The sequence below is a fragment of the Bombyx mandarina genome, chromosome 13, assembly GCF_030267445.1.
Source record: "Bombyx mandarina strain Sakado chromosome 13, ASM3026744v2".
NCBI lineage: Eukaryota > Metazoa > Arthropoda > Insecta > Lepidoptera > Bombycidae > Bombyx > Bombyx mandarina.
The window spans coordinates 12,915,757-12,942,957 of NC_143220.1; the positions used below are offsets into that span (position 1 = coordinate 12,915,757).

The 27,201-nt window shown below is 35.5% G+C and overlaps 2 protein-coding genes across 2 annotated transcripts in view; one reads left to right on the top strand and one right to left on the bottom strand.

Moving 5' to 3' along the window:
- Positions 1 to 10,011, bottom strand: part of eIF5B (eukaryotic translation initiation factor 5B) — a 32,034-nt gene extending 22,023 nt beyond the window's left edge. The window contains exons 1-10 of the mRNA XM_028172642.2: positions 9,894 to 10,011; positions 9,749 to 9,808; positions 9,357 to 9,514; positions 6,867 to 8,017; positions 6,466 to 6,633; positions 5,891 to 6,028; positions 3,518 to 3,736; positions 2,835 to 2,948; positions 2,333 to 2,560; positions 438 to 620 (exon numbers count right to left, since the gene is read on the bottom strand). Coding sequence (XP_028028443.2) covers positions 438 to 620; positions 2,333 to 2,560; positions 2,835 to 2,948; positions 3,518 to 3,736; positions 5,891 to 6,028; positions 6,466 to 6,633; positions 6,867 to 8,017; positions 9,357 to 9,514; positions 9,749 to 9,808; positions 9,894 to 9,940 — 2,466 coding nt within the window. The 5' untranslated portion in view covers positions 9,941 to 10,011. The remainder of the gene's footprint in view (positions 1 to 437; positions 621 to 2,332; positions 2,561 to 2,834; positions 2,949 to 3,517; positions 3,737 to 5,890; positions 6,029 to 6,465; positions 6,634 to 6,866; positions 8,018 to 9,356; positions 9,515 to 9,748; positions 9,809 to 9,893) is intronic.
- A 1,215-nt stretch (positions 10,012 to 11,226) lies between these two features.
- Suv3 (Suv3 RNA helicase) lies at positions 11,227 to 26,827 on the top strand. Its single transcript, XM_028172737.2, has 15 exons — positions 11,227 to 11,750; positions 12,333 to 12,453; positions 13,297 to 13,465; positions 14,076 to 14,265; positions 14,432 to 14,509; positions 14,848 to 14,939; positions 15,025 to 15,164; positions 16,255 to 16,389; positions 18,498 to 18,604; positions 19,828 to 20,021; positions 21,620 to 21,799; positions 23,583 to 23,731; positions 24,796 to 24,894; positions 25,683 to 25,827; positions 26,657 to 26,827. The coding sequence occupies exons 1-15, from the start codon at positions 11,330 to 11,332 to the stop codon at positions 26,753 to 26,755; spliced, it is 2,319 nt and encodes a 772-aa protein (XP_028028538.2). The 5' UTR covers positions 11,227 to 11,329; the 3' UTR covers positions 26,756 to 26,827.
- Positions 26,828 to 27,201: the final 374 nt, after the last annotated feature.

The window sequence follows — 27,201 nt, forward strand, 5'->3', positions numbered from 1 at the left end:
TTTTTAATACGCTTTTATTAGCTTCAGACGTATGTATGTTTGTAACGGAATCTTTGAACATGATTTTGACCCCCTTCAAAACGTCAGATTAACTTGAAATTTATAAGGACCGATGACAATTCAATTTTAAAAAAAAATGCAAAAAAGATATTGAAAAATTTGTAATTCACCTAAAAAATGACCAATGAATAATAGTTTAAAAAACTAACAAAATACGCTTTTATAGAAAATCCAACTAAAAAATAGAAAATAAATTTTAATAAATTTGATTTAAAAATAGTATAAGAAAAAATGATTATTAGAACCTCTTTTTGTACACACAACAACACACTGTATATATCTATTTCAGTCATAAATAAAATCAAATTGAACCCAATGATAGATAGATACATACACATATTTATTTATAGACATAAATCAATTTAAAAGTTCCTTGCCTCGAGTACAGTTGCGAGCAGCTGCTGCGAGAAGATGAGTCGCTTGTGCAGTGGTCCCTCGCAAGCCTGGATGATCATCGCCAACAGGTTGCCCATACCTTCGCCGGTCACAGCCGATGTCGGCACCAGAGACACGTACGTACGCGGATCCGGGTTATCGTAGAACAGAGCTGCGTTTAAGCCCTGTCAAAATATGTTTTATAATATGTAATTACAAAATTTAAATTGTAAATTAGAAATAGGTGACGCGTATTACTCGTATGTATTATAATTTTGATTTATAATACATTTGTCAGTTAAAGCAATTTGCACGCCATCTATTATCATTGATGATACTGTAGCTTCCATATAAGTACTATACATACTTCCGGTCACCGTTCTCGTCGAACCCGTCGCTTGCGACGAAGGGCTCGACGAGTAAATTAACTCTCAGACACAGCCCACTGAGTTTCTCGCCGGATCTTCTCAGTGGGTCGCGTTTCCGATCCGGTGGTAGATTCTGCGAAGCACGACTCTTGCTAGGGTTCGTGTTAGCATCGTCGTCAGGTTTGAGCCCCGTGAGCTCACCTACTAGTTAAAGTTCCGCTGGAATAGCCTCTCTAGGCTACCAGCTTAGGTAGGAAAAAAAAAAACATACTTTCTATGGACCACTTAACACCGGGTGGGCTGTGAGCTCGTCCACCCATCTAAGCAATAAAAATAAAAAAAAAACAATGATGACAGTATATTGTTTACTCAACACAACAAAACAAGTAAATATTGAAGTGTATACTTCTTGTAACATTATTAATGTATTGTATACTGAAAAGAGATAAAAGATGATAGTACTAATGACACATTTGAAGATGGAGCTCTTTAGACAAATGTTGTAAATAAGTGTTAGTGCGATCGCGCGAGTCTGCGCCGCGCTGCGCTCGGGCGTTCGTTGATCCGAGCATCAGCTGTTTTTGATTTTGTGTTTAATTGCTGGGTTTTTTTTTTTGTAAGGTAATGATTTTTTTATGAAACTATCGTTTTATTTAGCCATACTAACATAATGAAGCATAAATAACGCTAATAAAACGTTTTAAATGTTTTTTTAAATTCAGGATTGATTTTATTCCGTCCCATCATCAAAGGTGTCATTACTACAATCGTCTGTATTCGTTTTCGGAAACGGTCTCCTAACACCCAGTATATTGATAATATTATAAGTAATATGCATTGTGATCGGATGTGAAGTCCGTGACATGATGTGTTTTTGGTAGGTAGCAGCTTGCTTTTCCCTCTGGCGTTGCTGACGTCCAAGAGCGACGGTTACCACTTTTATTATTTTTTTATTGCTTATATGGGTGACGAACTCACAGTCCACCTTGTGTTAAGTGGTTATTGGAGCCCATAGACATCCACAACGTAAATGCGCCACCCACCTTGAGATATAAGTTCTAAGGTCTGAAGTATAGTTACAACGGCTGCCCCACCCTTCAAACCGAAACGCATTACTGCTTCACGGCAGAAATAGGCAGGGTGGTGATACCCACCCGCCCGGACACAAGAGGTTCTACCACCAGTAATTACGCAAATTATAATTTTGCGGGTTACCATCAGGTATGCTCAACTGCCTAAAAAGGCAACAAAAAATAAATAAAAAACCTCGGAATTACAACCGAAGTCCTTAGACTTCATTTCGTCATATTACCAGCCCATTGTTTTGTTGAGCTGAGTTATGTACTGCTAAATTATTACTGAATAATCCAAAATTTTTTTTACGGATATGTTATATTTGTTGCCATTTGAATTCCGAAAGCGTTTCCTATTTCTTCCATACTGTACAACATATGATTTTAGATAAGCTCTCAAATTACTGCATATTATGAAAGATTATTTTACAGTGTCTAGTTCTATTATCAACTTACCTGTTCAGCGAATTGCAACATTACATCTTTACTGCGTTTTTCAAATTCCAGCTGAGTATTTGGCTGCTGCAGTTTCAATATGTCCCTTATATCTTTACGTTGAGCACTCTGCCAATCGTACAAACGATCTATCTTATTCAGGGCCACTAGGAACGGTGTCTTCTTCTGTTTCAGTAAATTGATAGACTCAATAGTTTGCTGTTCCAATCCGTGCATTATGTCAACTACCTGAGGATTGAAAACAATATTTTATTTATCGTACAATAAAAAAATAACAATAGTATTAATAATTATGAATTATAACTTAAGAGAAATTAAAAATATTTATGAATAAGTTTAAAATAAATTCTCTAAAATTTTGATAAGTTTTTGACTTGATTATAGTCTCTATTATTATTACTTCTAAGGACCAACACTATTCAACTACAGTAAATTTCTCTAACATGTCGGAATAAATGAAATGCCAATATTTTGTAGAGATTATAACAAAATTCATACTTACAAGGATAGCAATATCACAGAGTGATGATCCTCTGCTTCTTAAGTTACTGAAGGACTCGTGGCCTGGTGTGTCAATGATGAGTAGTCCAGGCAACTTAAAAGCTATTTCACTTACCTGAAATAACACAAAAATATTACTGCAAAAAAGAGATATCAGCTTAGTAAATAAAGTAAATTAGTTTTGCTGTGAAGCAGTAATGCATTTCGGTTTGAAGAAAGTGGTAGCCGCTATACTGTAAAAAGCTAAGACATAAAACTCATGCCTCAAGGTGGGTGGCGGCATTTTATGTAATAGTTAATGTCTATGGGCTCCGGTGATCACTTAACACCAGGTGGGTTGTGAGCTCGTCCAACCATACCAATAAAAATAAAAAAAATCCTTTTTTTCAATGATAAACATTACTATACTTATTTGATAATGAAAATACCTAGTTTTTTTTTTTGCATATTGTGTTTGTAATATATGGATTTCTAAGTAATTCACTAATTGTAAGAAAAAATTATAGACGGTTTATGTACGATAGGTGGCGCATGTGCAGTTCATCAAATGTGTGTATTTCATACATTTGGAGAGCAGTCCGGAGCGTAAGCGAATTTCACTACTACAATATAAAAATAAATATATATAAAAGAAACCAAAACTGACAAATATAATTTAAAAAATAATTGTAAAAATCGTCTTACCCCTTTGACGTGTTTTGTTTGTTCCTTAATATTCTCAATGGGAACATTAGTTGCACCGATCTGTTGAGTGATGCCACCAGCCTCGCCGTCTTGTACGTTAGTCCTTCGAAGTTTGTCCAAAATCTTGGTTTTTCCTGTATCTACGTGACCGAGGACACATACTACGGCCGCACGTAATGGATTGTTGACTCTGTTTGCTTCGTTATCCTGACGACGTTTCTGTTAGAACAAACGGTTACCAAATCTTTATATAACTAGTCAGGTCATAAGTATTGTCACACAGTAAAAACTTTTCCTTTAGAATGCTGGCCACAAAAAAGTTTATTGAATTCGAATTTCGTATTGTTCATGAAAATAAAAATGTATACTTTTAGAATTTTACTCATTTTTAAATATGGAGTGGACGCTTAAAGAAGACCGTGTTGCAGTTATTGCGTTGCATCGTTGCGGTTACGCGCCAATTCAAATTTTTAACATACTGAAAAATTTGAATATAACCAAAAGATTCGTTTATCGTACCATCAAACGATACAATGAAGACTCTAGTGTAGATGACAGGTCAAGAAGTGGTCGCCCTCGGTCTGTTAGGGACTCCAGCAGTGATAAAAGTTGTGAAGGCGCGAATTCAAAGAAATCCCAAACGTAAGCAGAAACTGTTGGCCCTTCAGATGGGGTTAAGCAGAACCACGGTGAAAAGGGTGTTAAATGAAGACTTAGGGCTTCGGGCATATCGACGAAAAACAGGACATCGTTTGAATGCTCGTCTAATGGACCTAAGACTGAAGAGATGCCGCGCTTTGTTGAAGCGGTACGCGGGAAAAAAATATCGGGAAATTCTTTTTTCGGATGAAAAAATTTTTACCGTAGAAGAGAGCTACAATAAACAAAATGATAAGGTGTACGCACACAGTAGTGAAGAAGCGAGCAACCGTATTCCGCGTGTCCAACGAGGTCATTTTCCATCCTCGCTCATGGTATGGTTGGGAGTTTCTTATTGGGGCTTAACAGAGATACATTTTTGTGAGAAAGGTGTAAAAACGAATGCAGTTGTGTATCAAAATACAGTCCTGACGAACCTTGTGGAACCTGTTTCTCATACCATGTTCAATAACAGGCACTGGGTATTCCAACAAGACTCGGCGCCAGCTCATAGAGCGAAGAGCACACAAGACTGACTGGCGGCGCGTGAAATCGACTTCATCCGGCACGAAGACTGGCCCTCCTCCAGTCCAGATTTGAATCCGTTAGATTACAAGATATGGCAACACTTGGGGGCAAAGGCGTGCTCAAAGCCTCATCCCAATTTGGAGTCACTCAAGACATCCTTGATTAAGGCAGCCGCCGATATTGACATGGACCTCGTTCGTGCTGCGATAGACGACTGGCCACGCAGATTGAAGGCCTGTATTCAAAATCACGGAGGTAATTTTGAATAAACTTTAGTGTCATAAGAATCTATGTTATGTTAAGTTCATTTTGGTATATGAATGGTTACATAATGAATAAACTTATTTCAATTATTTTACATTAAACATGTGACAGAATTTATGACCTGACTAGGTACATATATATATTTCTTCTGTGCGTGTGTTTGTCACTGAACTCCTCCTAAATGGCTGGACCGATTTGAATGATTTTTTAATGCGTTCGGGTGACACCCTTGATGGTTTAGATTCACAAATCAGCCCGGCAAGTGGCGCTGCAGTCGGTATCTAGGTTATTTATCTATACTACAACTAAACGATGGGTGGGACTAGGTGGGTGGCGCATTTACGTTGTAGATGTCTATAGGCTCCAGTAACCACTTAACACCAGGTGGGCTGTGAGCTCGTCCACCCATGAAAGCAGTAAAAAAAAACGGCTCGACTTGAATGAATTTTTGCAGGACAACGTATGTCGGGTCCGCTAGTATTGTTTATCAAAGTTTAACACGTTATACAGTTGGCAGATAGACACTCCAAGGATCAAATTGATTAAAAAAAAAAAAATGATGTTGAAAACAATTTAAAGTTTATTGTGATATACGACCTATATAATTTAAAATGACGAGTCGAAGGTCACATACTATTGATGTTGGCTTTCGAAATCGTAAATCTTAAATTTAATTTATAATCAGTTCTAGTGTATTTGTGTAAGGTTTCTTACAATAATTGATTGAATGTCATTTATAAATCCCAAAAAAAGTCGAATTTATTCTTCTGCTGTCGAGTTTTGTGAGATCTACTATTCTCGCATGATTCTACAAATCTATAACTATCTACAGTTAGAGAACCCTGGATCAAAATATTTGCATTAAGCTAAATGGAGTATTTCAATTTACGAATTGTACAAAAAAAATCAACTTCAGATCCTCACAAGTAATAAAAAACCCACCTCTAATCTCTTTAATACTATTTCTCTTTTCTTTTCTGCATCAGTCCTCTTTGTGTCTTCATCATCTTCATCGGAGCTGGTCTCTTCGTCTGAACTTTCATCTTCATCTTTAGAACTTTCCTCTTCATCATCATCCTTCTGAAAAGAAGTTTGAGATTTCTTTGAGATTATATTTCACAAATTATATTTATAATTTTGATAGTATTATAGTTTAATTGCTTAGATGGGTGAATTACCTCAATGGTCACCAGAGCTTATAGACATCATAACATGTGTGATTTGTTTTGTAATTATGCAGAGTAATATTTTTGAAGTACAATATTTTATAAAACAATGTTATTTAAGTACCTGGTACCTGGTACCTTGGTACCATATTATTAAGTTATTTATGGACATGAGCTATAAACATATTTCATTAGAAAAATTGGAACATGCCCATGGGATTTGAATACCGATATAATTGCGTTACTCGATATGAGTACACTGGACATCTTATCTGTTATGCTGTGATACTTCTGGTGCTCTATATAAGATCGAAGGAATCGTTTATAACTATACTATTCTATAAATCTAACCGATTTAGGTTCGGGCGTGCCTGGCTTCTTTGCATTGACTGGAGTCACAGATTCTTGTTTTGTTTCGGGCTCTGTCTCATCTTCAGAAGATTCAGCATCCCAAGAATCTTTCACTAAGTCTACTTCTGACTCTTTTTTTTCTGAATCAAGTTTTTGGAGTTCTTCCTGCTGTATAAGAAATTTTAATTAGGTTACTTAGTAGGTTTTTTTTTTTCTTGGTATGACTTTCGATGTCTTTGTTTAATGTGTTTTACTGAAATTTGAGTATATGTACATATATGTGTGTAATTAAAATTCAATTTTCTTTGAATAAAGCACATCTCAGTTTTCCAAAAAAATAAATTTGCATAGTATTATTTGAGTTAAGAAAATCGAAATGAAATGTTTTAATTAAAATTTACCTTAGCATCAACAATCTCAAGTTCAACTTTTTTCTCTTCCATGGGAGTCAGTGGGGCATCTTGCGACATTTGACTTTTAAGTTTTCCAGGTTTAACCCTTGTTCCAGGTCTAGGTGGTTTCTTTTCAGTTGATCCAATTTCAACACCACGAGCTTTTAATGATTCTAACAAAGCTTGAGATCTAGCTTTCTCAGCCTTTTGTTTAGGAGTAAGTAGTTTACCCTCAGCTTTAAGTCTTTCTTTTCTCTCCTTCTCCTTTTGCTTTTTTCTTTCTTTCTTCTCTTTCTCTAATCGAATAGCTTCTAACCTCTGCTGCTCACGCTCTTCCTCCTGCTTTAATCTTTCTTCTTCCTCTTTTTGTAAACGTTCCTCTTCTTCTTTAACTTTCTTCAATGCTTCTTGCATAGCAGCAATAGTCTTTTTTGTAGGCCCCTTCTTGCCCTTATCTTCTTTCTCTTTTTCACCTTTTTTCTTTTTCTTTCCTTCAGCGGCAGGAGTATCACCTTCCTCTTTATCTTCTGAAGGAGGTATAAGTTCTTCTTTAGGTTCTTCAGTGGGCTTAGGTTCTATTTTTTCAGTTGCCTTTTGTTTTCCTTCACCAACTTCTTTTCGGTCTTCATGATCTTTTTCTTTCTTTTTGGCTTCTTGTTTCTTCAACTTTTCTCTTTCTTTCTTTTCCTTTTTCTTTTGAGCAGCTGTTTTAACTTTAACATCAATTTCATTTTCACTATCGTTTTTATTATCATCAGCCTCCTTTACCTCTACAATTTCTTCTTTGGGTTCATCCTTTTTACCTTTCTTTTTTGTTTTAAGTTTTTCTTCAACAGGTTCTTGAGGTTTTGGGGCAGATTCTGGAGCAGGAGTAGGTTCCTTTTTAACACCAGCATATTCCATTTCTAATTCAGCAAGGACTTTTTCAATATCATCATCACTATCATCCTTCTTTCTTTTGGCTTTCTTGCCTTTTTTTCCGGTGGTTTCTTTCTTTTCTGGTGCAGCTTTCTTCTGGACCGGTTTTTCATCTTCAGACGACATAGGTGCTTCAGGTGGGGAGACGTCATCCTCTATTTCTAATAAAGAAAAGACACTTTTCTTTTCATCTTTTTTCTTTCCCTTTTTAGGTTTCACTTCTAGTTCACTATCTGACTCATCTGCATCAATACAAACATTATTGAGTAAACAATCATTTTCATTACTTTTTTGAAACAGGAAAATCAAACTGATTTAGTGAATTAAAAAATTCCCATTTTCCAAAAGGGTCAGTTTATATTTGGAAGATAAGTGAAAGTGGAAATAAATTTGAATTTCTTTATAGGAAGCCACAAATACTACAAATTGGTATTAGTATTTGTGGTAATTAGGATTTACAAATTAGTACACAAACTTGTCAAGTAGCATATAGCTATAATTGTGCAAGATTTAATACCACTGTTCATACCACTGTTCCACTGACTTATTGTGCCTATTAGTTAAATTAGGGAATTGATTAGATTTGCTGTTTCATCTCTAATTAAATTAAAACACAGCCACTTATTATAATAAAGATTTTTACTTGAAGAAACAATTAAAACTATATCACTGAAACAATGCTTCTGGAGTTTATTTTATCTTCTAGTTTTATTAATACTAGATGATGACCGAGCTTTGCTTAGCTTTTTTTTTTTATAACTCCTCTTGTTGTGTCTTTAAAGCAGTAAAAATAGTATTATTATTTGCCAATAGATGTTGGGAAGAGTCATAAAGTTGATTATCGTTAATTGAAAACACGAATAAAACAACATTTTCTGAAAATAAATCGTAGCTAGATTGATTTATCGCTCCCGAAATCCCCTGTATACTAAATTTTTGAAAATCGTTGGAGCCATTTCGGAGACAGATTATAATATATATATATACAAGAATTGCTCGTTTAAAGGTATAAGATTACAGATATGTTGTACATATAAGTTCTAATAGTTTATAACAGTCAAGTTTAATGAACTAATAATAGATAATCTTATAATTAACCAAGTCTTAATCTACCTGCAGTGGTATTCTCCACCATCATAGCTGATTCTGCCATGAAGCAAATATACATTCAGTTTGCAGAGTAAGTCAGGTATTATACAATGCAATTGAAACTTTGACCTCAGGTCAACAGCATTCATGTCACATGTTTTATAACAGAAGGGTGCAGATGAGATCCACCCATACCTCCACATTTTTTTAATTTATTTAACTTCAGACATTTTCTGAGAGCTTGAAACTGTAAAGTTTTAACTCATAATGATAATTATCAGAATCAAATAAGACTGAAATTTACAGCAAGCTTAGATAAGACACGAAAATTGGAAAGATTATTGGCATAGTATCATTTGCATAAAATAGGTAAGATGATAGCTAAGTAATAATATGACATTTTATTTGGATCAAAGAATAATAATATACTTAAGAACAAGTTCCCCAATTTTGCATTAATTACATTTATGTTTGATTTAGGATAAGACTCACCTTCACTAGTTACATCAGCTTTTTTCTTTTGAGACTTGTTTGTTACGGATACATTTTTTAAATTCTTTGTGACTTCCTTTACATCTTCATCAATTGACTTTTTCGATTTTGTTTTTGTCTTAGGTTTTTCTTCTTCACTTTCATCAGAATCAACAATTCTAAAATAACATGATGTTTTCGTAACTGTAGTTTTAACTTTTTTATAAGAAAGGAACAATTCAAAATACAATTATTTGCAAAATATACCATGGTCATGTTAATGTTAAAAAAAGAAAGAAATAAAAGTTCAGTAAACTAACGAAGTTATACATGTTTCAAGATGAATTACCGAAAACAGCTGTTATGTGTGGCAATGACCAGCACTCTAACCTACAAAATACTAATCGACTCACTTTTTTACTTTCTGAACCGGCTTCGCATTGCTGATATTTGTCGTTTCAATATCGCTGTCGCTAAAACACACACAAATTCGTTAGATATCATCGCAGTGCTTGGCAAACTTCATAGAAAACATATGCCAAGATAGATTTCGCTCACCCCTCTTCAGTGGTTTGATTCTTCTTGCCCTTTTTTGCTTTACCCATATTGATATTCAATATCTTTATTAAGTCACAATCCCAGTGTTATAATGTTCCGTTATTGCGTATTTTGCGATTTCTATCATGTGAATTGAAATAAGCGCACTCAGCACTACAATTTATTCTTGAAAAAATGTAATTTCCGACTATTCGCCTTCGTGTCCGTTCCACTAATATGTCATATGTCACTGGCACTAACAATTCTCATGTCAAATTATTTTGTGAGTTTTTTTCTTTTAATCTTTCTAACCTTACGGCGTGGTTTTTTGTCATTAAAGCCAAATTTTATTTAATGTGTCCTTTTTAAAGGATGAAAAAAATGGCAGTGAAAAGTTAAAAAGCCACTGCCATTTCTATGATATTAAAAATAAATTTAAATTAATTCATCTAACATGATTGTGAGATAAAAAAATATAGTAAAAATATATTAAATAATGGAAGTATTTTTTTAGAAATATAACTACGACAACCTGAGAAGTACGACTATTTTGATCAATTTCAAAAATGAACTTCAGCTATTTCTTACTATCCTACATTTTTACTTGAGGAGCTAAGCGGTTAAGAATTTCATATGACACCATTTCATGTTTACATGATAAAAATAAAATAACCCTTCACTCCTAACGTTTCAGCCAAAAACGTAAGGACTTTTTTCCAGCGAGCGTGTAGTTTTTCATTAAAACCCGCATTTGGAAGCACTGGTATTGTATTTCATAAAATTTATCTTCATTCGTTGTCGTAAGTTCTATAAAGCTAAAACTGTTCCGTTTATAGATACATAGATACAAAACTTGAAATTCCGTTGTACCTACGGTTTGTCAAGTTTCGGACAATAATTTTATTAGCTCTCAAAGAGTATATAATCACTACGTTTTGCTCTGGTCGGAATGCGGTGGCGTATAATCGTTAACTTATTTGATCTCCGTTGTATCTCCGTAGAATTATAAATCAATAGTACTATAAATTTTAATAGAACGCTACACGACTAGGTACATAGCATTAATCAAATTAAATGGTTTTTACGTATCAAAGAGTGAGTTAATTTAATATCGGTTTGTATACGACGGGATAAAATAATGAGTTCTAAATCTAAATTTGGTAAGTTTGAATAATTAGAAGATTTATTCAAACTTGTTTCGAAATGTTATTGGTTTGTTTCAGGCTCGCTATTATTAACATAGAATTTTAAAGTACTTCAGTGATTATTATCATTTAAATTAATATCGTCACGTAGGTACTATGACATTTTGACATTGCATAAATTACCTACATACCACTGAAATTTGGCAGCACTGGGTCTCTAATATATTAAGTGTATAATCTATGGCACTGGGCTATCGGAATGTGACAAAAACGACATAAATTCTTAGTCAATTTACTTTTATTTATTTCAAAATGTATAAAGGGTTTTCCAGAATATTAGCCCTTCATAATGTAGAAAAATTACAACTTAATGTATCAAATCTCAGATGTAATATCTTGTGCGCCCGTAAACTCAAACCCGCCGGTATAGGTTATATTTTGGTAAGAACTAAAAAACATGATCGGAATCCTTCTGCTTTATTTGTACCAGTGCCAGTGAAACCAAACTCCGATGACATAAACATTGGGGAAGAATTTACAGGACGTCTAAAAAAACAAGACCTGTTAAAAATTCTTAACAAATTTTACCAAAAACCTGAAATCAGAGTGCTTGCTTCAGAAAATGGATTGGATGATCAATTGTTACATCAAGCTTTCCTTTCATTCAGACGGCATTGTTTAGAACATGATTTACCACCAGACTTACATATTACGATCAGTGATATACTTCAAGGTAAGGTTAACTGAATTTATATAGTGTAAACTCCCATTCGTTGATTTTATTTTGCTATTAGATACTGCTTAATAAATAAATCTAGATATCTATAGCAAACCTCAGTAAAAAAATATCCCAATATGTCGATGCTTAACATAGATTACTTTTAAAACTAAATAGAAGAATATTAACATAACAGTTGTAAACAGTGTTAATGTTTTTGTGGTATTAACGGTTTATAATAAGTGAGGACTGGCAAGGATGAAGAATGGATTCCTGGAAACCAAAATATGGTTGCAGTCTCTGAGCATTATTGTTACACATTTTGTTACTTTGATTGACATTCTAAATGTGCTCATTTAGTCCAATTAGTATGAGTCTTTTAATCTGTGAATGAATCAAAACAGTTCATTCTCATTTCATTGTTGCCCTTCTATTTGCCAATTGCTTGATGGTTTATTTTGGTTCTACCATGCCTAGGGACCAACCTCATTGGTTGACATTACTGAAGTCCATGGGCGACGGTAACCATTCACCATCAAGTGGGCGTTATGCTTGCCTACCTACAAAGGCAATAAATGTTTTAAATATCCATTTTAGGTGCAGGACATGTTGATGATTTGTTTCCATACTTCTTGAGGCATGCAAGACGAGCATTTCCGCACCTTGACTGCTTGGAAGACTTGAAAAAGATATCAGATTTGAGAACACCAGCAAACTGGTAAATATATTCTAGTTCTAATAAAACTCACCCTTCCCCCTCTAATCCCAAAATGTAAAAGTTAAAGATTTCTAACTAAAGTAAGTAGCTTAAATAGTGAATTACCTGAATAATAATTTGACTGTCAAAATCAGTAGAAATGTGTCATTACGGATCTCCCCAATCCATTAATGGTGCTTTTACATACCGCAAGCACCTGTCACCGTCTTCGCGGAACTTGACACTTGCAATGAAGGGCTTGACGAGTAGATTAACCCATAGACACAGTCCACTGAATTTCTCGCTGGATCTTCTCAGTGGATCGCGTTTGCGGTCCGGTGGTAGATTCTGCGAAGCACTGCCCTTGAAAAAGGGCCAGTATAAGCAGCACTCCGGTTTCAGCCCCATGAGCTCACCTAAATGTCAAGGAGAAGCTGAAATAGCCTCTCAAGGGTATCAGCATAGGCAGGAAAAAAAAGAATGTGAATTTCATTGTGTAGTGTTAATCTAAAAAAGCACTTCTCCTTTTCATAATAAATGTTCTAAGGGATTCAGCTGAGAATGGGCAGCAGCATTCATTAAGTATTATCTCAGTATACTGTACCTTTTACTGGCATATTGTAAAACAGCTTTGGTAATCTGGTTGAACATGGTGTCAGAGAGCTGGAATAATGCACTGGTGGGATAATCAGTTTTGCATAGAACCTGACCTAGAAGAGTGTTTGTAATTGCTTAAGTTTTTGTGCATTGGATATTTAGGTTTTTTTATATTTTCCCCACTCCATTGTTTTGAATGGGCTATTTCTAGACTATGATCATGAATGATAATTTCAACTAACACTAATAATTCAGATAAAATTCCAGGTATCCTGAAGCTCGAAGTATGGATCGCAAAATTATATTTCACGCAGGTCCCACAAATTCAGGAAAAACTTATCATGCAATGGAGAGATTCCTAAAATCGAAATCTGGTGTGTACTGTGGTCCCTTAAAGTTACTAGCAACTGAGATATATCATAAATCGAATAAAAGTGTAAGTGTAATATTATTATGTATATCATAAATTGAATGCTTTTAAAACCTAGATAATTTAGGGATAGTTGTTAGGTTTTACTACTATATATCAGATATTATAAATGTGGGTTTATAGCATGTACATATACATTTTTGTCTTGACATTATAGCGTCTTATAAATCGATTTCGTGCGTGCAGTCGGTGTTCGATCACCTTCGATCGAAACGCACGCACGAAAAAGTGTCACGTTTCACATGAGCATGAAAGCAAGAGCGCGGAACAAGCCATAGAGGCACGATCGGCCCAAGCGTTAATTTAACGAAAAAAATTTTTTTTCAATTAACTCCTTCCTTGTATTTTACCAATGTACCGGTTAGATCCGCAAAAAAAGAAATCTCTAACTAATTTGCAGTTAGAGATTTCTTTTTAGCATTTTTGGGTAGCATTTTTTAATCCGCGAATGAAAAAAGCGCTAATAAGCTTTTACTGTAATTCTTAAAGCATTGTTAAGTACTTTGATTCCAGCAACAAAAAAAAAATTAATACAATGTTCATTATTGGTGATTAAAACTGAAATTAATGTGAATGAATTTGAATTGTGTGCTGCAATATACACTTGCATTTCCAGGGCACACCCTGCGATCTAGTAACAGGAGAAGAAAGAAGGCATGCTTCATTATACAACACCTTAATAAATGGTACAGATGATAATGACATAGAGACATCAGATGTCGAACCTTATTTGTTAGAAGAAACCGAATTAACACCGTCTGGTCATGTTGCATGTACAGTTGAAATGACTTCTCTAAATAATAAGTGTAAGTTGTTCAGGTTGTTGATCTTATGACGTTGAATGAAATGTAATCCTGGCCATGAGTTATCACATCTAAGACGAACTATTGATGATATAGATTTGTATTTGTAATGACTCTCGCAATGGTGTTTGTTAGTTAAACAAGATTTCATAACATTATTCTTTCACAGATGAAGTGGCAATCATAGATGAAATACAAATGATAGGAGATAGAGGAAGAGGGTGGGCATGGACTCGAGCTATATTAGGTAAAGTATTTTGTTAATAAGAGATAGCAGCTTTTTTATTTTTTTTTATTGCATAGATGGATGGACGAGCTCACAGCCCACCTGGTATTAAATGTTCACCGGAGCCCATAGACATCTACAACGTAATTACTGCCACCCACCTTGGGATATGAGTTCTAAGGTTTCAGTATAGTACAATGGCTGCTCCACCCTTCGAACCGAAACGCATTACTGCTTCACGGGAAAAATAGGCAGGGTGTTACCTACCTGTGCGGACGCACAAGATCTCCTACTACCAGTAAAGCTTTTTTTCATGTAAAGTGAAAAATGATTTGTAAAAAATATATCACCTTTTGTAGGTTTGCAAGCAGATGAAATACATTTATGTGGGGAGGCAGGTGCAATAAATCTCATTGAAGAAATTTGTAATACAACCGGTGAAGAAATGGAGGTAAAAATGTCAAAAGATATATTCTTAGGAAAATAGGATATTGTTATTTTTAAGGTATTCTAATATTAAAGGTTTTGATTTTCAGGTTCGTTCGTACAAAAGATTAACACAGCTAAAAGTCGAAGATACCGCTTTAGGATCATTAGACAATGTTCAGCCAGGAGACTGTATTGTGTGTTTCAATAAAAACGACATTTACAGTGTAAGTCGAGCCATTGAACAGAGGTCAGTCCTATATTGAGGCAGGTATCCCATTAGATAAAATTTTATTTTAGATTACAGAATAGAAATTTAAGTTTTCTTCAACATTATAATAAGGAATGTTGCCATATCATGACCATAGTGAGAATGTGTGTTGAATACATGATACATACATATAATTAAATGAATTTTAGTATTTCGACATGGACCACATTTTCATTCTAATCTGCTCATAGTCCTGCCATTACTTATGATACTGTTAGTATTAGTTAGTATTATGATACTAAAAATGTCAATATTTCTAGACAACTTTTTTGTTATTTCAAGTGTTAATAAAATATTGTTCAGCAAAATTTCTGGGCTAGTTCTATTGTTGTTGAATTTTATGTTACATATTGATGAAATGTTTCTGATGCAGCTATCAATGTTATTGTGGTAAGAGTTACTGATGTATTCCCATTTGTAAGAGGCAATGCAATCATATTTTTTTTTCCATAAAAAAAAGGAATTTAACTTAAATGTTGGAAATTGTTCTAAAGTTCCAATAAAAAAAAGGAATTTAATTTAAATGTTGGAAATTGTTCAAAAGTTCCAATAAAAAAAAGGATTTTAACTAAAATGTTGGAAATTGTTCTAAAGTTTAAATAATTATATATTTGGCATGGCTTATTTGTGTAATTTAAAAGAATCCAGGTTAGGGACCTTTTTTATTAAGATTATTTAAAGTAGTAAAAGTAAAAGCGCAATATGAGCTGTTTTACTAGTGACAGTCTTTGCTAATTCTATAGTTTGAACTATTCCCTAACTAGGTAGTTTAAGCGACAGATATTGTCAAACTACAAGCAAGTCAATTTTTTAAATTGAAATAATTTATGATTTGTTCAACATATGTGGCTTTTATTGTAAATGTTTTTTTTTCATATGATTTCAGATACACAAATAGGAATGAAAGCCACTTGTAATTTCTTTTGTACCATTCTGTGTAGACTGAAATGAAATTGTGATCTGTTTAGAAGCACTTCCATATTTATGTGTGTCTGTGTGTGTGTGAAAAAATAGAATTTAATGAAGGTTGCATAAAGTAAAAAAGACTTGATTGAAAGATATATTTCAGAGGACATGAGGTAGCAGTTATCTATGGCAGTTTACCACCAGGTACTAAATTAGCTCAGGCCAACAAGTTCAATGACCCGGAGAGTTCGTGTAAAGTTATGGTTGCGACAGACGCCATTGGACTCGGTATAAATTTGTGAGTATTTTTGTAAAGGACAATGCCCAAAAGTGGGCCAATTTTATGTCAAAACTATTTGTACTTGAAAAACTATGCCTTATTTTTTCACGTTCTTTAGTTTATGTATCAACATTTCTTTCAACCTGGCATTGTTTTCCAAAAAAATAAATTGCTTATTTGATAACATACCAAAACTATCCATGCCATAGTTTTTAAATTCGCCAATAGGCAAAGGGCTTAGCCCATACAGCCTTATCGCAAACCTATATGCTGTCAAACAAAAGAGTTGTTTGTGACTTGAACAACAAATAAAAAAAAATAGCTAATGCTTGTAATTCACAGGCTTCTTAGTTTATTTTTGTTCAATTCAATATTTATATATTATAATAATAATTATTACTTAAAACCATGAATTATTTAATATTTTTAGATATTAATGATTCCATTAGTAAAAATATCGATGGCCTACCATTACTCTATTCTTATTATATATGATCAGAGAGTTTTGGCAGCAACCCGAGTGAAGCGTCACTTGAATTTTAATTTTAATGTTTTTTTAATAGTTTATTGTGTAATTTGTATTATTTGTATTTGTAATATTGTGTATAAAAGGTCTGCGTAAACTCATACTCAGTCAATGTGGTATTCGTCGAGTTGACGTCAAAACTCCCAAAAAGCAATAAAAAGAGATACACCGGCTTTTTATTGACATAAAAATATATATAACTTCGACAGACTAGGCTGTATAGGCTACGCTCTTTGCCTGCTTATTGGTGAATTTAAAAACAACAACAACAATATCGTTGCCGGCTTCCGGATTTTCATTTCATTTTATTATTATTATGAGGATATAATAATAATAAAATGTACGTAAGGGCTTATTTCTAGCAACATTAACCACAACTAACTTATTTAATACTGTAAATAATTATGAGAGCGATTATTGATTTCGAAGAAAACAATTAACAACTTAATTTTAGCTGCAGAAAAAAACAGATTTCTCTTAAACCTGGGTGAGAATATAAAAATCGTTTTCTGAATATGAAACGATATTTCTTTGTCTATTAAATTAAGTTAAAACCATCATGACAGGACAATTTTTTTTAGGGGCCCAAACGCCCATAGAAAATGGGCATTGTCCTTTGTTAGTACATGTATAAATTTGTAAGTATTTGCATAAATTTGTATGTAAACGTACATAAACAGGAGCGTTAACTGCGAAGTGAATAAAGCTATGCAAATTTAAAACATTTGTTATTGGAATTTAAAGTCGGAATTTATTTACTGTTTTTTTTTATAAGATTTTCAAGTTTCAAACAATAAAAAGGCTTAATGAAACACATTGGTCTTCTTAAATCACTATTTGAATGCAGTAAACAGCATTATTTTTTTCCCTACCTATTCGTTGGTAGCTTAAGAGGCTTTTCCAGCTACGCTCGGATGGGTAGGTGAGCTCACGGGCTTAACCTGAGAGAATTTGCTAACACTAGCCCTAGCAAGAGCAGTGCTTCGCAGAATCTACCACCGGATCGGAAACGCGACCCACTGAGAAGATCCGGTTAGAACTGGCCGCCACCACAGTAGAGTTCATCCATACTAGCTGGAGCCACTGCGTTCATCCACAGTGCGTTTCCAGAGATCTTTTCTGCCACGTACCATCCGGCTTTGGAATGAGCTCCCCTCCACGGTGTTTCCCGAGCGCTATGACATATCCTTCTTCAAACGAGGCTTGTGGAGAGTACTTAACGGTAGACAACGGCTTGGTTCTGCCCCTGGCATTGCTGAAGTCCATGGGCGACTGTAACCACTCATCATCATGTGGGCCGTATGCTCGTCTGGCTACAAGGTTAATAAAAAAAAAACTCAGTGGGCTAAATATACAGTATCTTATATCATAGTAGCTATTGTGTAGGAACACCGTGGTATCTCTCTCTCTCTCACACGCGCCCGTTTTAAATGTAACGACGCATATATAATCATCATCATTATCATTTTGCAATCGTATTCGTGAAAGAAATGAAAGAAACAAGAGAAGAATGTGTAGATTTTGAATAACAAACATTTTCTTTAAATATACCTATGTATATGCATATTATTATTATTGTGTAAACATCTTTATTTTACAGGAGCATCCGGCGGATAATCTTTTACTCATTAATCAAACCGGTAATTAATGAAGACGGTGAGAAAGAGATGGATGTTATCAGTATATCACAAGCGTTGCAGATTGCAGGTGAGTAGTACTGCCAAGAAATATTATGGAATCTGCTTATTTAATTTTCGGTTTGACCCAATTATTATGTTATCTTCGTTTTAAACCTGTTAAAACTGTTATAAAATAGAACAATAACAATTTCAATGCGGTTGACGTGATTTTCTAAAATTCATTTTATAATTTTTTCATATTCATTGAAGTTCCTCGTTTCGAAAATGTATTTGTTGCACTGTACAAACAGATAGGAATACAAAATTACATATATCATTTTTTTTTCCTATCTATGCTGATAGCCTTGAGAGGCTATTTCAGCTTCTTGACGCGTAGGTGAGCTCACGGAGCTCAAACCGGAGTGTTGCTAACACTGTCCCTAGCAAGAGCAGTGCTTCGCAGAATCTACCATCGGATCGAATGCGCGACCCACTGAGAAGATCCGGCTACAACTCAGTGGGCTGTGTCTATGGGTTAATTTACTCGTCGAGCCCTTCGTCGCAAGCGACTGGTTCGGCGAGAACAGTGCCTGAGGTACCTAAAAGCACCGTTAATAGATCGGGAGGATCCGTAATGACGTGTTTAGGGCCGTATATAAATAAATAAATTTTACTGGTGGTAGGACCTCTTGTGAGTCCGCGCGGGTAGGTACCACCGCCCTGTCTATTTCGGCCGTGAAGCAGTAATGCGTTTCGGTCTGAAGGGTAGGGCAGCCGTTGTAACTATACTGAGATCTTAGAGCTTATATTTCAAGGTGGGTGGCGCATTTACGTTGTAGATGTCTATGGGCTCCAGTAAGTACCTAACACCAGGTGGGCTGTGAGCTCGTCCACTTAAGCAATAAAAAAAAAAGTAAATATCTTTTCGCATTAAAAGTGTACAATTTCCAAAAATATTCGAAATTGAGTTAATATGCGGAATCATTTAGTATATCACCAGTATTTTTCTCATAAAAACTGTCAAAAGAGCGTAGTTTAGTTTAAATTTTTTTTTTAGTTTATCTTAATTTTGACTACTATTAACAAAATTAATACATAATTTTATCTTGATTTAAAAGACAGATAATGTAACTGGTAAAAACTAAAAAAATAATGTTGCAAAGATGATTAATATTAAAAAATATCATAATAATATGTTAAACCTTTAAAACACTCTTCTGTAAAATTTATTAAGATTTGAGATTGTACAGTTTTAATGCGAGAAGACGGTATATTATATGCTATTGGAGCTCACGGGTTTTTGTTCGGCAGGTCGGGCCGGTCGCTACGGCAGCGCGTGGGAGACCGGCCACGTAACCTCGTATCGGCCCGAAGACCTCGCGACGCTGAAGACGCTGCTGTCCCAGCCGCCCGAGCCGGTCACGCAGGCCGGCCTGCACCCCACCTCCGAGCAGATGGAACTGTACGCCTATCATCTGCCTCACGCCACTCTCAGCAGTCTGATGGTGAATGCTTGTTTCTGTCAATATTAAAGTTACATTAGACTTATTAAAACGCCCATACCACATTTATTTAACTATAACTATAGTAGAATTATTTTGTCCGTGCAGTTTGGGTCATAAATAATCGGAGCGGTGAAGCGAGTATTTCGCTCTCTAACGATAAGCGTTATCGATAGTGTATTTAGTTTTGTCATTTTGTGGGTTAGTGATAAAAATGAAAGAAAAAAATACATGTGTGCAATTCACACGTGGTAGAAGTGAAACCTTCCAAAATTAAAATACAATTATCCTAAACGTCTTAAAATTTTGTCATTAGTAAATAATTGTAAGGTAGCGCCCTCTGTGAATTAATATTTAAATTTCACGTATAATCCTAAATTAAAATTCACTACAAGAGCTTTCATACACACGTTAGTATTAAAAAAATCTCACAGATGGCGCTGTATTAAATAGTATGTATATTTCTGTCTCATTCTTTTGTATTTGTGTCTCTTACCTGTCGTTTTTTCCGTTGCATCCGGTTTGAAATCACAACGATTCTAAAGAAGTTTTCACTTCAAAAATCACTAATCGAACGAACCCTTACATCACATATCGGCGCAGAAAGTTAACGAGAACGTCAGAAATTAACTTTTTAAATTACTTTGTAACTTTTCGGGATCCGTTCTCATTTCAGTAAAAAATTTAACACATTTTGTAATGTTGTTAAGAACACGTGCAAATATTATTTTGAATAAATTCTGCCGTTTTGATACAAAACAAAGGAGTAGCCATTGTGTCACTAAAGAAATTCAGAGAACGAATGCACAAAATCACATTTCTCTTCGACATATGTCCTATAATTTGCAGGTAAGTACAACAAATGACGCATAACATAACAATGTCTCACCACCCTTCGTATACCCCCCGCCGCCGTATACCTGCCTTCGATTACTCATTTGTTTTTATCGATAATGGCGTTGCGCCCGCGCAACATGCTTCCCGCCCTAGCCGGACTATGTTTTATGACCCAAACTGCACGGACAAAATAATTCTACTATAGTGGTCCCCCGGTAGTCGAAATTCAACTATAATTGAGAATTGAAATTATAAATTTGTACACTATTATGATTCTATTGTCAAAGACTTTTTTTAAAGGATTTTATGACTTGGTAACTAAGATCTTTAAGTCATGTCTTATTTTAATTTATATTCTTATTTTTATGAAAAATGATAATATGGAGTGAAATGAAATGATATGATATGAAATATAATCTCAGTAAAATGGTGGTCACTTACTGTGATTATTTCAGTGGACTTTTTGGAGGATCCCGAGAAGTTACGTCCAGTAGCTTTGTTTCATTTTCCCACACTTGTGCACTTTCACAGATATTAAACAGTTAATAAACCACCGTTATCACACATTTAAACCTGAAGAAACGCTAAATAGACAAAATAAACAAATCACACAACTTTACTATTATTATTATTATTATTAATATACACGGTGTAACATAATCATTCTAGAACAAGATTTGAAATCGTTCAGTTTTCACATAAATATGCGATTGACAATGCCCGATCTCGCACGACACGATCACCGACACCTCTGAATGTTTCAGGACATATTCGTTCACTTGTGCACGGTCGACGATTCGCTCTACTTCATGTGCAACACGGAGGGGTTCAAGTTCTTAGCGGAGATGATACAGCACGTTCCGTTGCCGCTGCGGGCGCGCTACGTGTTCTGTTGCGCGCCCATCAATAACAAGCTACCGTTCGTTTGTGCCACCTTCCTGAAAGTGAGTATGTTCAAGTTCAATATATATCAAAAAACTAGCTGACCCGGCAGACTTCGTAGTGCCTCAATCCATAAATAAAAGACCTAAACTTTTCTATAAAATAAACTTAAAACAAACAAAAATAATCCGTCCGACGGGGGACACGTCAAAGGAAAAACTAAATTGTTATTTTTTATTTCATTCCGAGCATTTTCATATTTATCTATCTTTTAAACCTTCTCTGGACTTCCACAAATAATTCCAGACCAAAATTAGCCAAATCGGTCCAGCCGTTCTCGAGTTCAAACTAAAGCTAAAGCTAAAGTAAAAGCTAAAGCGAGACTAACGAACTGCGATTCATTTTTATTTAAATATATATAAGATAAAAACACGTGTCGCACTCGGGGAAAAGCTGTGCCGCGGTAAAGATATTGCAAAGCATTTTTTTATCAACTTATGCAATTATAATTGGTCCAGAATAATTGAATATTAAAACAATAATAAAATTGACCGCGAGACCCCACACAACGCGACACCTCATACAACGCGAGACCTCATACAACGCCAGACCTCATACAACGCGAGACTTCATACAACGCGTGACCTAATACAACGCGAGACTTCATACAACGCGAGACCTCATACAACGTGAGACCTCATACAACGCGAGACCTCATACAACACGAGACCTCATACAACGCGAGACCTCATACAACCCGGGACCTCATACAACGCGAGACCTCATACAACGCGGGACCTCATACAACGCGGGACTTCATACAACGCGTGACCTCACACAACGCGGGACCTTATAGAACGCGAGACCTACTACAACGCGAGACCTCATACAACGCGGGACCTAATACAACGCGAGACCTCATACCAAGTGGATAGCCATTTATGTGTGTTGGACTCCCTACACCAGTTGCGGGGGCGTTAATGAGAACGTTTGTGGGGGTGAGAAATAATGATGTTAATTTTAAATGCCCAGCGAAGCGAACGGGTACAGCTAGTCTATAAATATAAATAAAATTGTAGTGTCTGTTTGTAATATTGAAATAGCCTCTTTTTACTACATGCATATGAATATATACGGTACATACACCAAAATAACATTTTTTACAATTTTTGTCTGTCTGTTTGTTCTGGCTAATCTCTGGAACGGCTTGACCGATTTTAACGGGACTTTCACTGATAGGTAGCTGATGATATAAGGAGTAACTTAGGCTACCTTTTTTAGACTAGCTTCGCCCGCGGTACGACAATAACCGCGGGTAACATCGCGGGACTCAACTATCAATAATAAAATTTAATGTTTCCGAAGCGAAGCGAGGGCGGGTCGCTAGTTGGTGCTAGAATTCATTATAGCAATCAAATTTGTAATAAATAAATAAATCTAATTGATATTTAAAAGTGTTACCAATACATACATCTGTTTCTATCAATAGAACAAATTACAATTCAATTTTAATACTATAAATTTTAACTCTATATGCCGAAACGTGGATGTCTTTGCAATTGACATGAGTGAATGTATAGTGTAGTCTGTGGCACGCGTCACGCGGCCGACTGGGCGTTTTGTCCGGATATCTTTGCCATTGGCATGCAATTGGTTGTTATAATGAACGAGTGAATGTATAGTGTATTCTGTGGCACGCGTCACGCGGCCGACCGGGCTTAGTGTCCGGCTATATTTACAATTGTTTGATATAATGAATGAGTCAATGTATAGTATAGTCTGTGGCACGCGGCCAGCCGCACGTTGTGGCCGGTGCTACTCGCTACAACCGCCGCGTCGTTCCAGATGGTGAGGCAGTACAGTCGCAACGAGCCCATCACCCGGAACTGGCTGAGCGGCACGGTGGAGTGGCCGCTGCCCTCTCCTAGGACCATACTCGACCTCGTGCACTTGGAATCTGTCTTTGACGTCCTAGAGCTTTACTTGTGGTTAAGGTAATTTTATATTCTGAAACTATGCTACGATTCTACACATGTTTGAAGTCGTCGTAGCCTAAAGGATAAGACATCAGGTGCATTCGTGTTGAGGTGCGTTCGTCGTACCGGTGTTCGAATCCCAGGCGGGGGTACCTATTTTTCTAATGAAATACGTACTCGACAAATGTTCACGATTGATTTCCACGGTGAAGGAATAACATCGTGTAATCAAAATCGAACCCGCAATATTATAATTTGCGTAATTACTGGTGGTAAGACCTCTTGTGAGTCCGCACGGGTAGGTACCACCACCCTGTCTATTTCTGCCGTGAAGCAGTAATGTGTTTCGGTTTGAAAAGAGGGGCAGCCGTTGTAACTATACTTGAGATCCTAGAACATATCGTCTTCTCGCATTAAAATTGTATAATCTCAAAACTTACAAAATTTTACAGGAGAGTGTTTTAAAGGTTTAATATTTGATGTTTTTAATATTAATCATCTTTGCAACATAATTTTTTTATTTTTTACCAGTTACATTATCTGTTTTTAAAAGTAAGATAAAATAATATATTAATTTTGTTAATAGTAGTCATAATATAAGTATACATTAAAAAAGAAAACTAAAACTAAACTACGCTCTTTTGACAGTATTTACCAGAAAAATACTAGTGATACTAAATGATTCCGTATATTAACTCAATTTCGAATATTTTTGGAAATTTTACACTTTTAATGCGAAAAGACGACATGTCACTGTCACTAAATGCGACAACAAAACCTATTTGCTAAAACTACACGCGCGCCATCTGTCATAAGTTTTTTAAGAAAGTCGTAAGAAAGTATCGTATCCCGCCCGTCTGGGTACCACGAGCCTGTCCATTTCAGCCGCGAAGCAGTTACTCATGTTCCAAGGCGGCTCAACCACGTATACTCGACTCATCTATAGCTAATAAAGAGTATTTCAAGTTAATGTATATTAGGAAGGACAATATCGAATAAACTATTTGGTGAAGCTTCCAACTTAAATTAGTCATAACACATTGTAATAGTGCTCATAATTGTTATTACGCTTTTATTGACAGCTATCGATTTCCGGACATGTTTCCGGACGTGAAATTAGTTCGTGATATGGAGACTGAATTAGATGCTATCATTCAACAAGGAATTTTCCAAATAACTAGGTGAGCTATAAAAACTTACTGCTGAAATTGTATTATTCCTTGAAGATGTATGTATGGGTACATGTTTGGCCATAGGTTTGGCCATTGTAGATATTGGTACTTATTAATATTTTCTGAGAAAAAAGCTTTCAACACACAAGATAAAAAGAAGTTAATTTGAAGTAGTTCAATAACTAAAAAAGCATATATACGTTTTAATAGAAAACATAACTAATAATTAAAGTACCTAACCACATTTCTGTGTCAACTTCTTCTTCCACCGAGTGCATGAAATTTCTCGGTAGACTTCGTTATCTTGATTATTCTTGATTATTCTCGTAAGCGAGATTCAGACATCTGTCAAATATCTTATGTTCTATGGTAGCTACCACTACAGTATTTTAAGTTACATCTCCAACTCCAAGTTGGTGAAAGTTACGTTTAAAGATACTGTTACATACATAGAGGTCAAGCTACGTAAAGTGTCCAAAAAAAAAAGATTGTGTGGTTTTATGAAACCACAGTAAAAGTAAAACTTTTTTTCACATTATAGATATTTAACTCTGACAAACAACATTTACATGTGGAGCACTGGCACAAATGAGTAATAGTCTATACACTACACGGTCAGCTGCTGCGAACTATAGGCGCCGCCATATCGGCCTTGGCTGCTCTGACGAGCGCCTTTCGCTTTATGTTTCTATTCCGCGGCCGACCGTCACGCGACATGCAACACACAGACGAAAAAGTTTGAGTCGATATAATAAAAGTTTCACTTTAACAATCGCAAATGACAATATTTGTTACAGGTTACTAAGAAATTCTGAACAGATGATCCGCGATGAGGACAGTGGCTTTGCGATCGGCCACGGCAGCAAGAGGGTTAATAAGATGCTGGTCGGACAATCAATGGGCGAGGAGAAGGGAAAATTGTCGGAATTACTAGTTGCCAGGGTAAATAAAAGTCAACTATCCAAAACAATGAGTGGTGTTTGTTGTTAAGCGAATTATATGCGATATAAGCGATTTACATGGTTTTTTGGGCAGGAAAAGTTCATCGATTTTCTCCGTAAAAACTTAAAGTTTACAAAATTAATCTTTTTTTTTTGTTTAGATGTGTGGACGAGCTCACAGCCCGCCTGGTGTTAAGTGGTTACTGGAGCCCATAGACATCTACAACGTAAATGCGCCACCCACCTTGAGATATAAGTTCTAAGGTCTCAAGTATAGTTACAATGACTGCCCAACCCTTTAAACCGAAACGCATTACTGCTGCTTCACGGCAGAAATAGGCAGGGCGGTGGTACCTACCCGTGCGGACTCACAAGAGTGCCTACCATCAGTCTATTAAAAATACTCCGTATACGAAACCGTATCATTTCAATGAAAAATAAAAGTAGCAGTGCTAGTGATCACGACGTATACACGTCTGTCTATAAATCCAATAAAAGACTTCATTTTTTAATTACCTGATGCATATAAAAAAAACCCCACTGCAGTCTTGTTGATTCGTTCATATTTTCCCGCTGTTTTTTTTCTTATCCGTTGACCTCTATCGTTTGTTAAAGTAAATTTAAAATTCAAAGTAAATTAGAAAATAAACTAAATTCCATTTACATTTCTCATTACTAATATTTAAGATAAGAACTGTGGGTAGCGCTAAAATATTCAGAGCGGAACGGAACGTCATATTGACATCGTGAGGTCGTTGACCCGTTTTTTTCTGATTTCATAAACTTCACATGGCATTTTCTGGCATAAACCTAATCGTTCGTTTACTCAGGGACTCATAACGCCGCAGATGTTGAAGAAACTTCAGCAAGAACTCTCCACCGACAAGAAGATAGACAGAACGAAAAAGAATAGGAACAGAAGGAAATAAATTGTGGCATAGCGTTGTAAATAATTTTAATTATGTTGTTGAATGAATGTGCGATTAAAACGTTTTACGAAATATTGGCTATTTTATTATTTACTAGTGGACCCAGCGAACTTTGTTCCGCCACACGGTTTGTTTCAAACACGTCAACCGGTCAACTTCAAAATTCTACTATATTTAACCATAGAATATATGAGTCGTCTATTATCAAAGGTGGCAATCTGTGCATTTGGACAAAAATTTTTTATTGATATTTCAATACAGATTGATTTGAATATAATCGTCTCCTTCAAAGAATACGGTTCAAAACCTGTTATTTATCTAAGATGTCGTTCAGAAGAGTTTTGTGACTGCCAATGGAATACAAAGTCAATAATTCGTTTTTCTGATTTACCAATAATTATCCACAAGTCACATTGCCGGCTTTGATACTAGTCGACTCATATTAT

What these genes read in the sequence shown, in the direction of transcription:
- Suv3 (XM_028172737.2), top strand. Translation starts at nt 11,330, where the DNA reads ATGTATAAAGGGTTTTCCAGAATATTAGCCCTTCATAATGTAGAAAAA. An exon ending in AGTCGAGCCATTGAACAGAG is followed by an intron (nt 15,165 to 16,254) that starts GTCAGTCCTATA and finishes GATATATTTCAG; the next exon opens with AGGACATGAGGTAGCAGTTA. An exon ending in GGAATTTTCCAAATAACTAG is followed by an intron (nt 24,895 to 25,682) that starts GTGAGCTATAAA and finishes TATTTGTTACAG; the next exon opens with GTTACTAAGAAATTCTGAAC.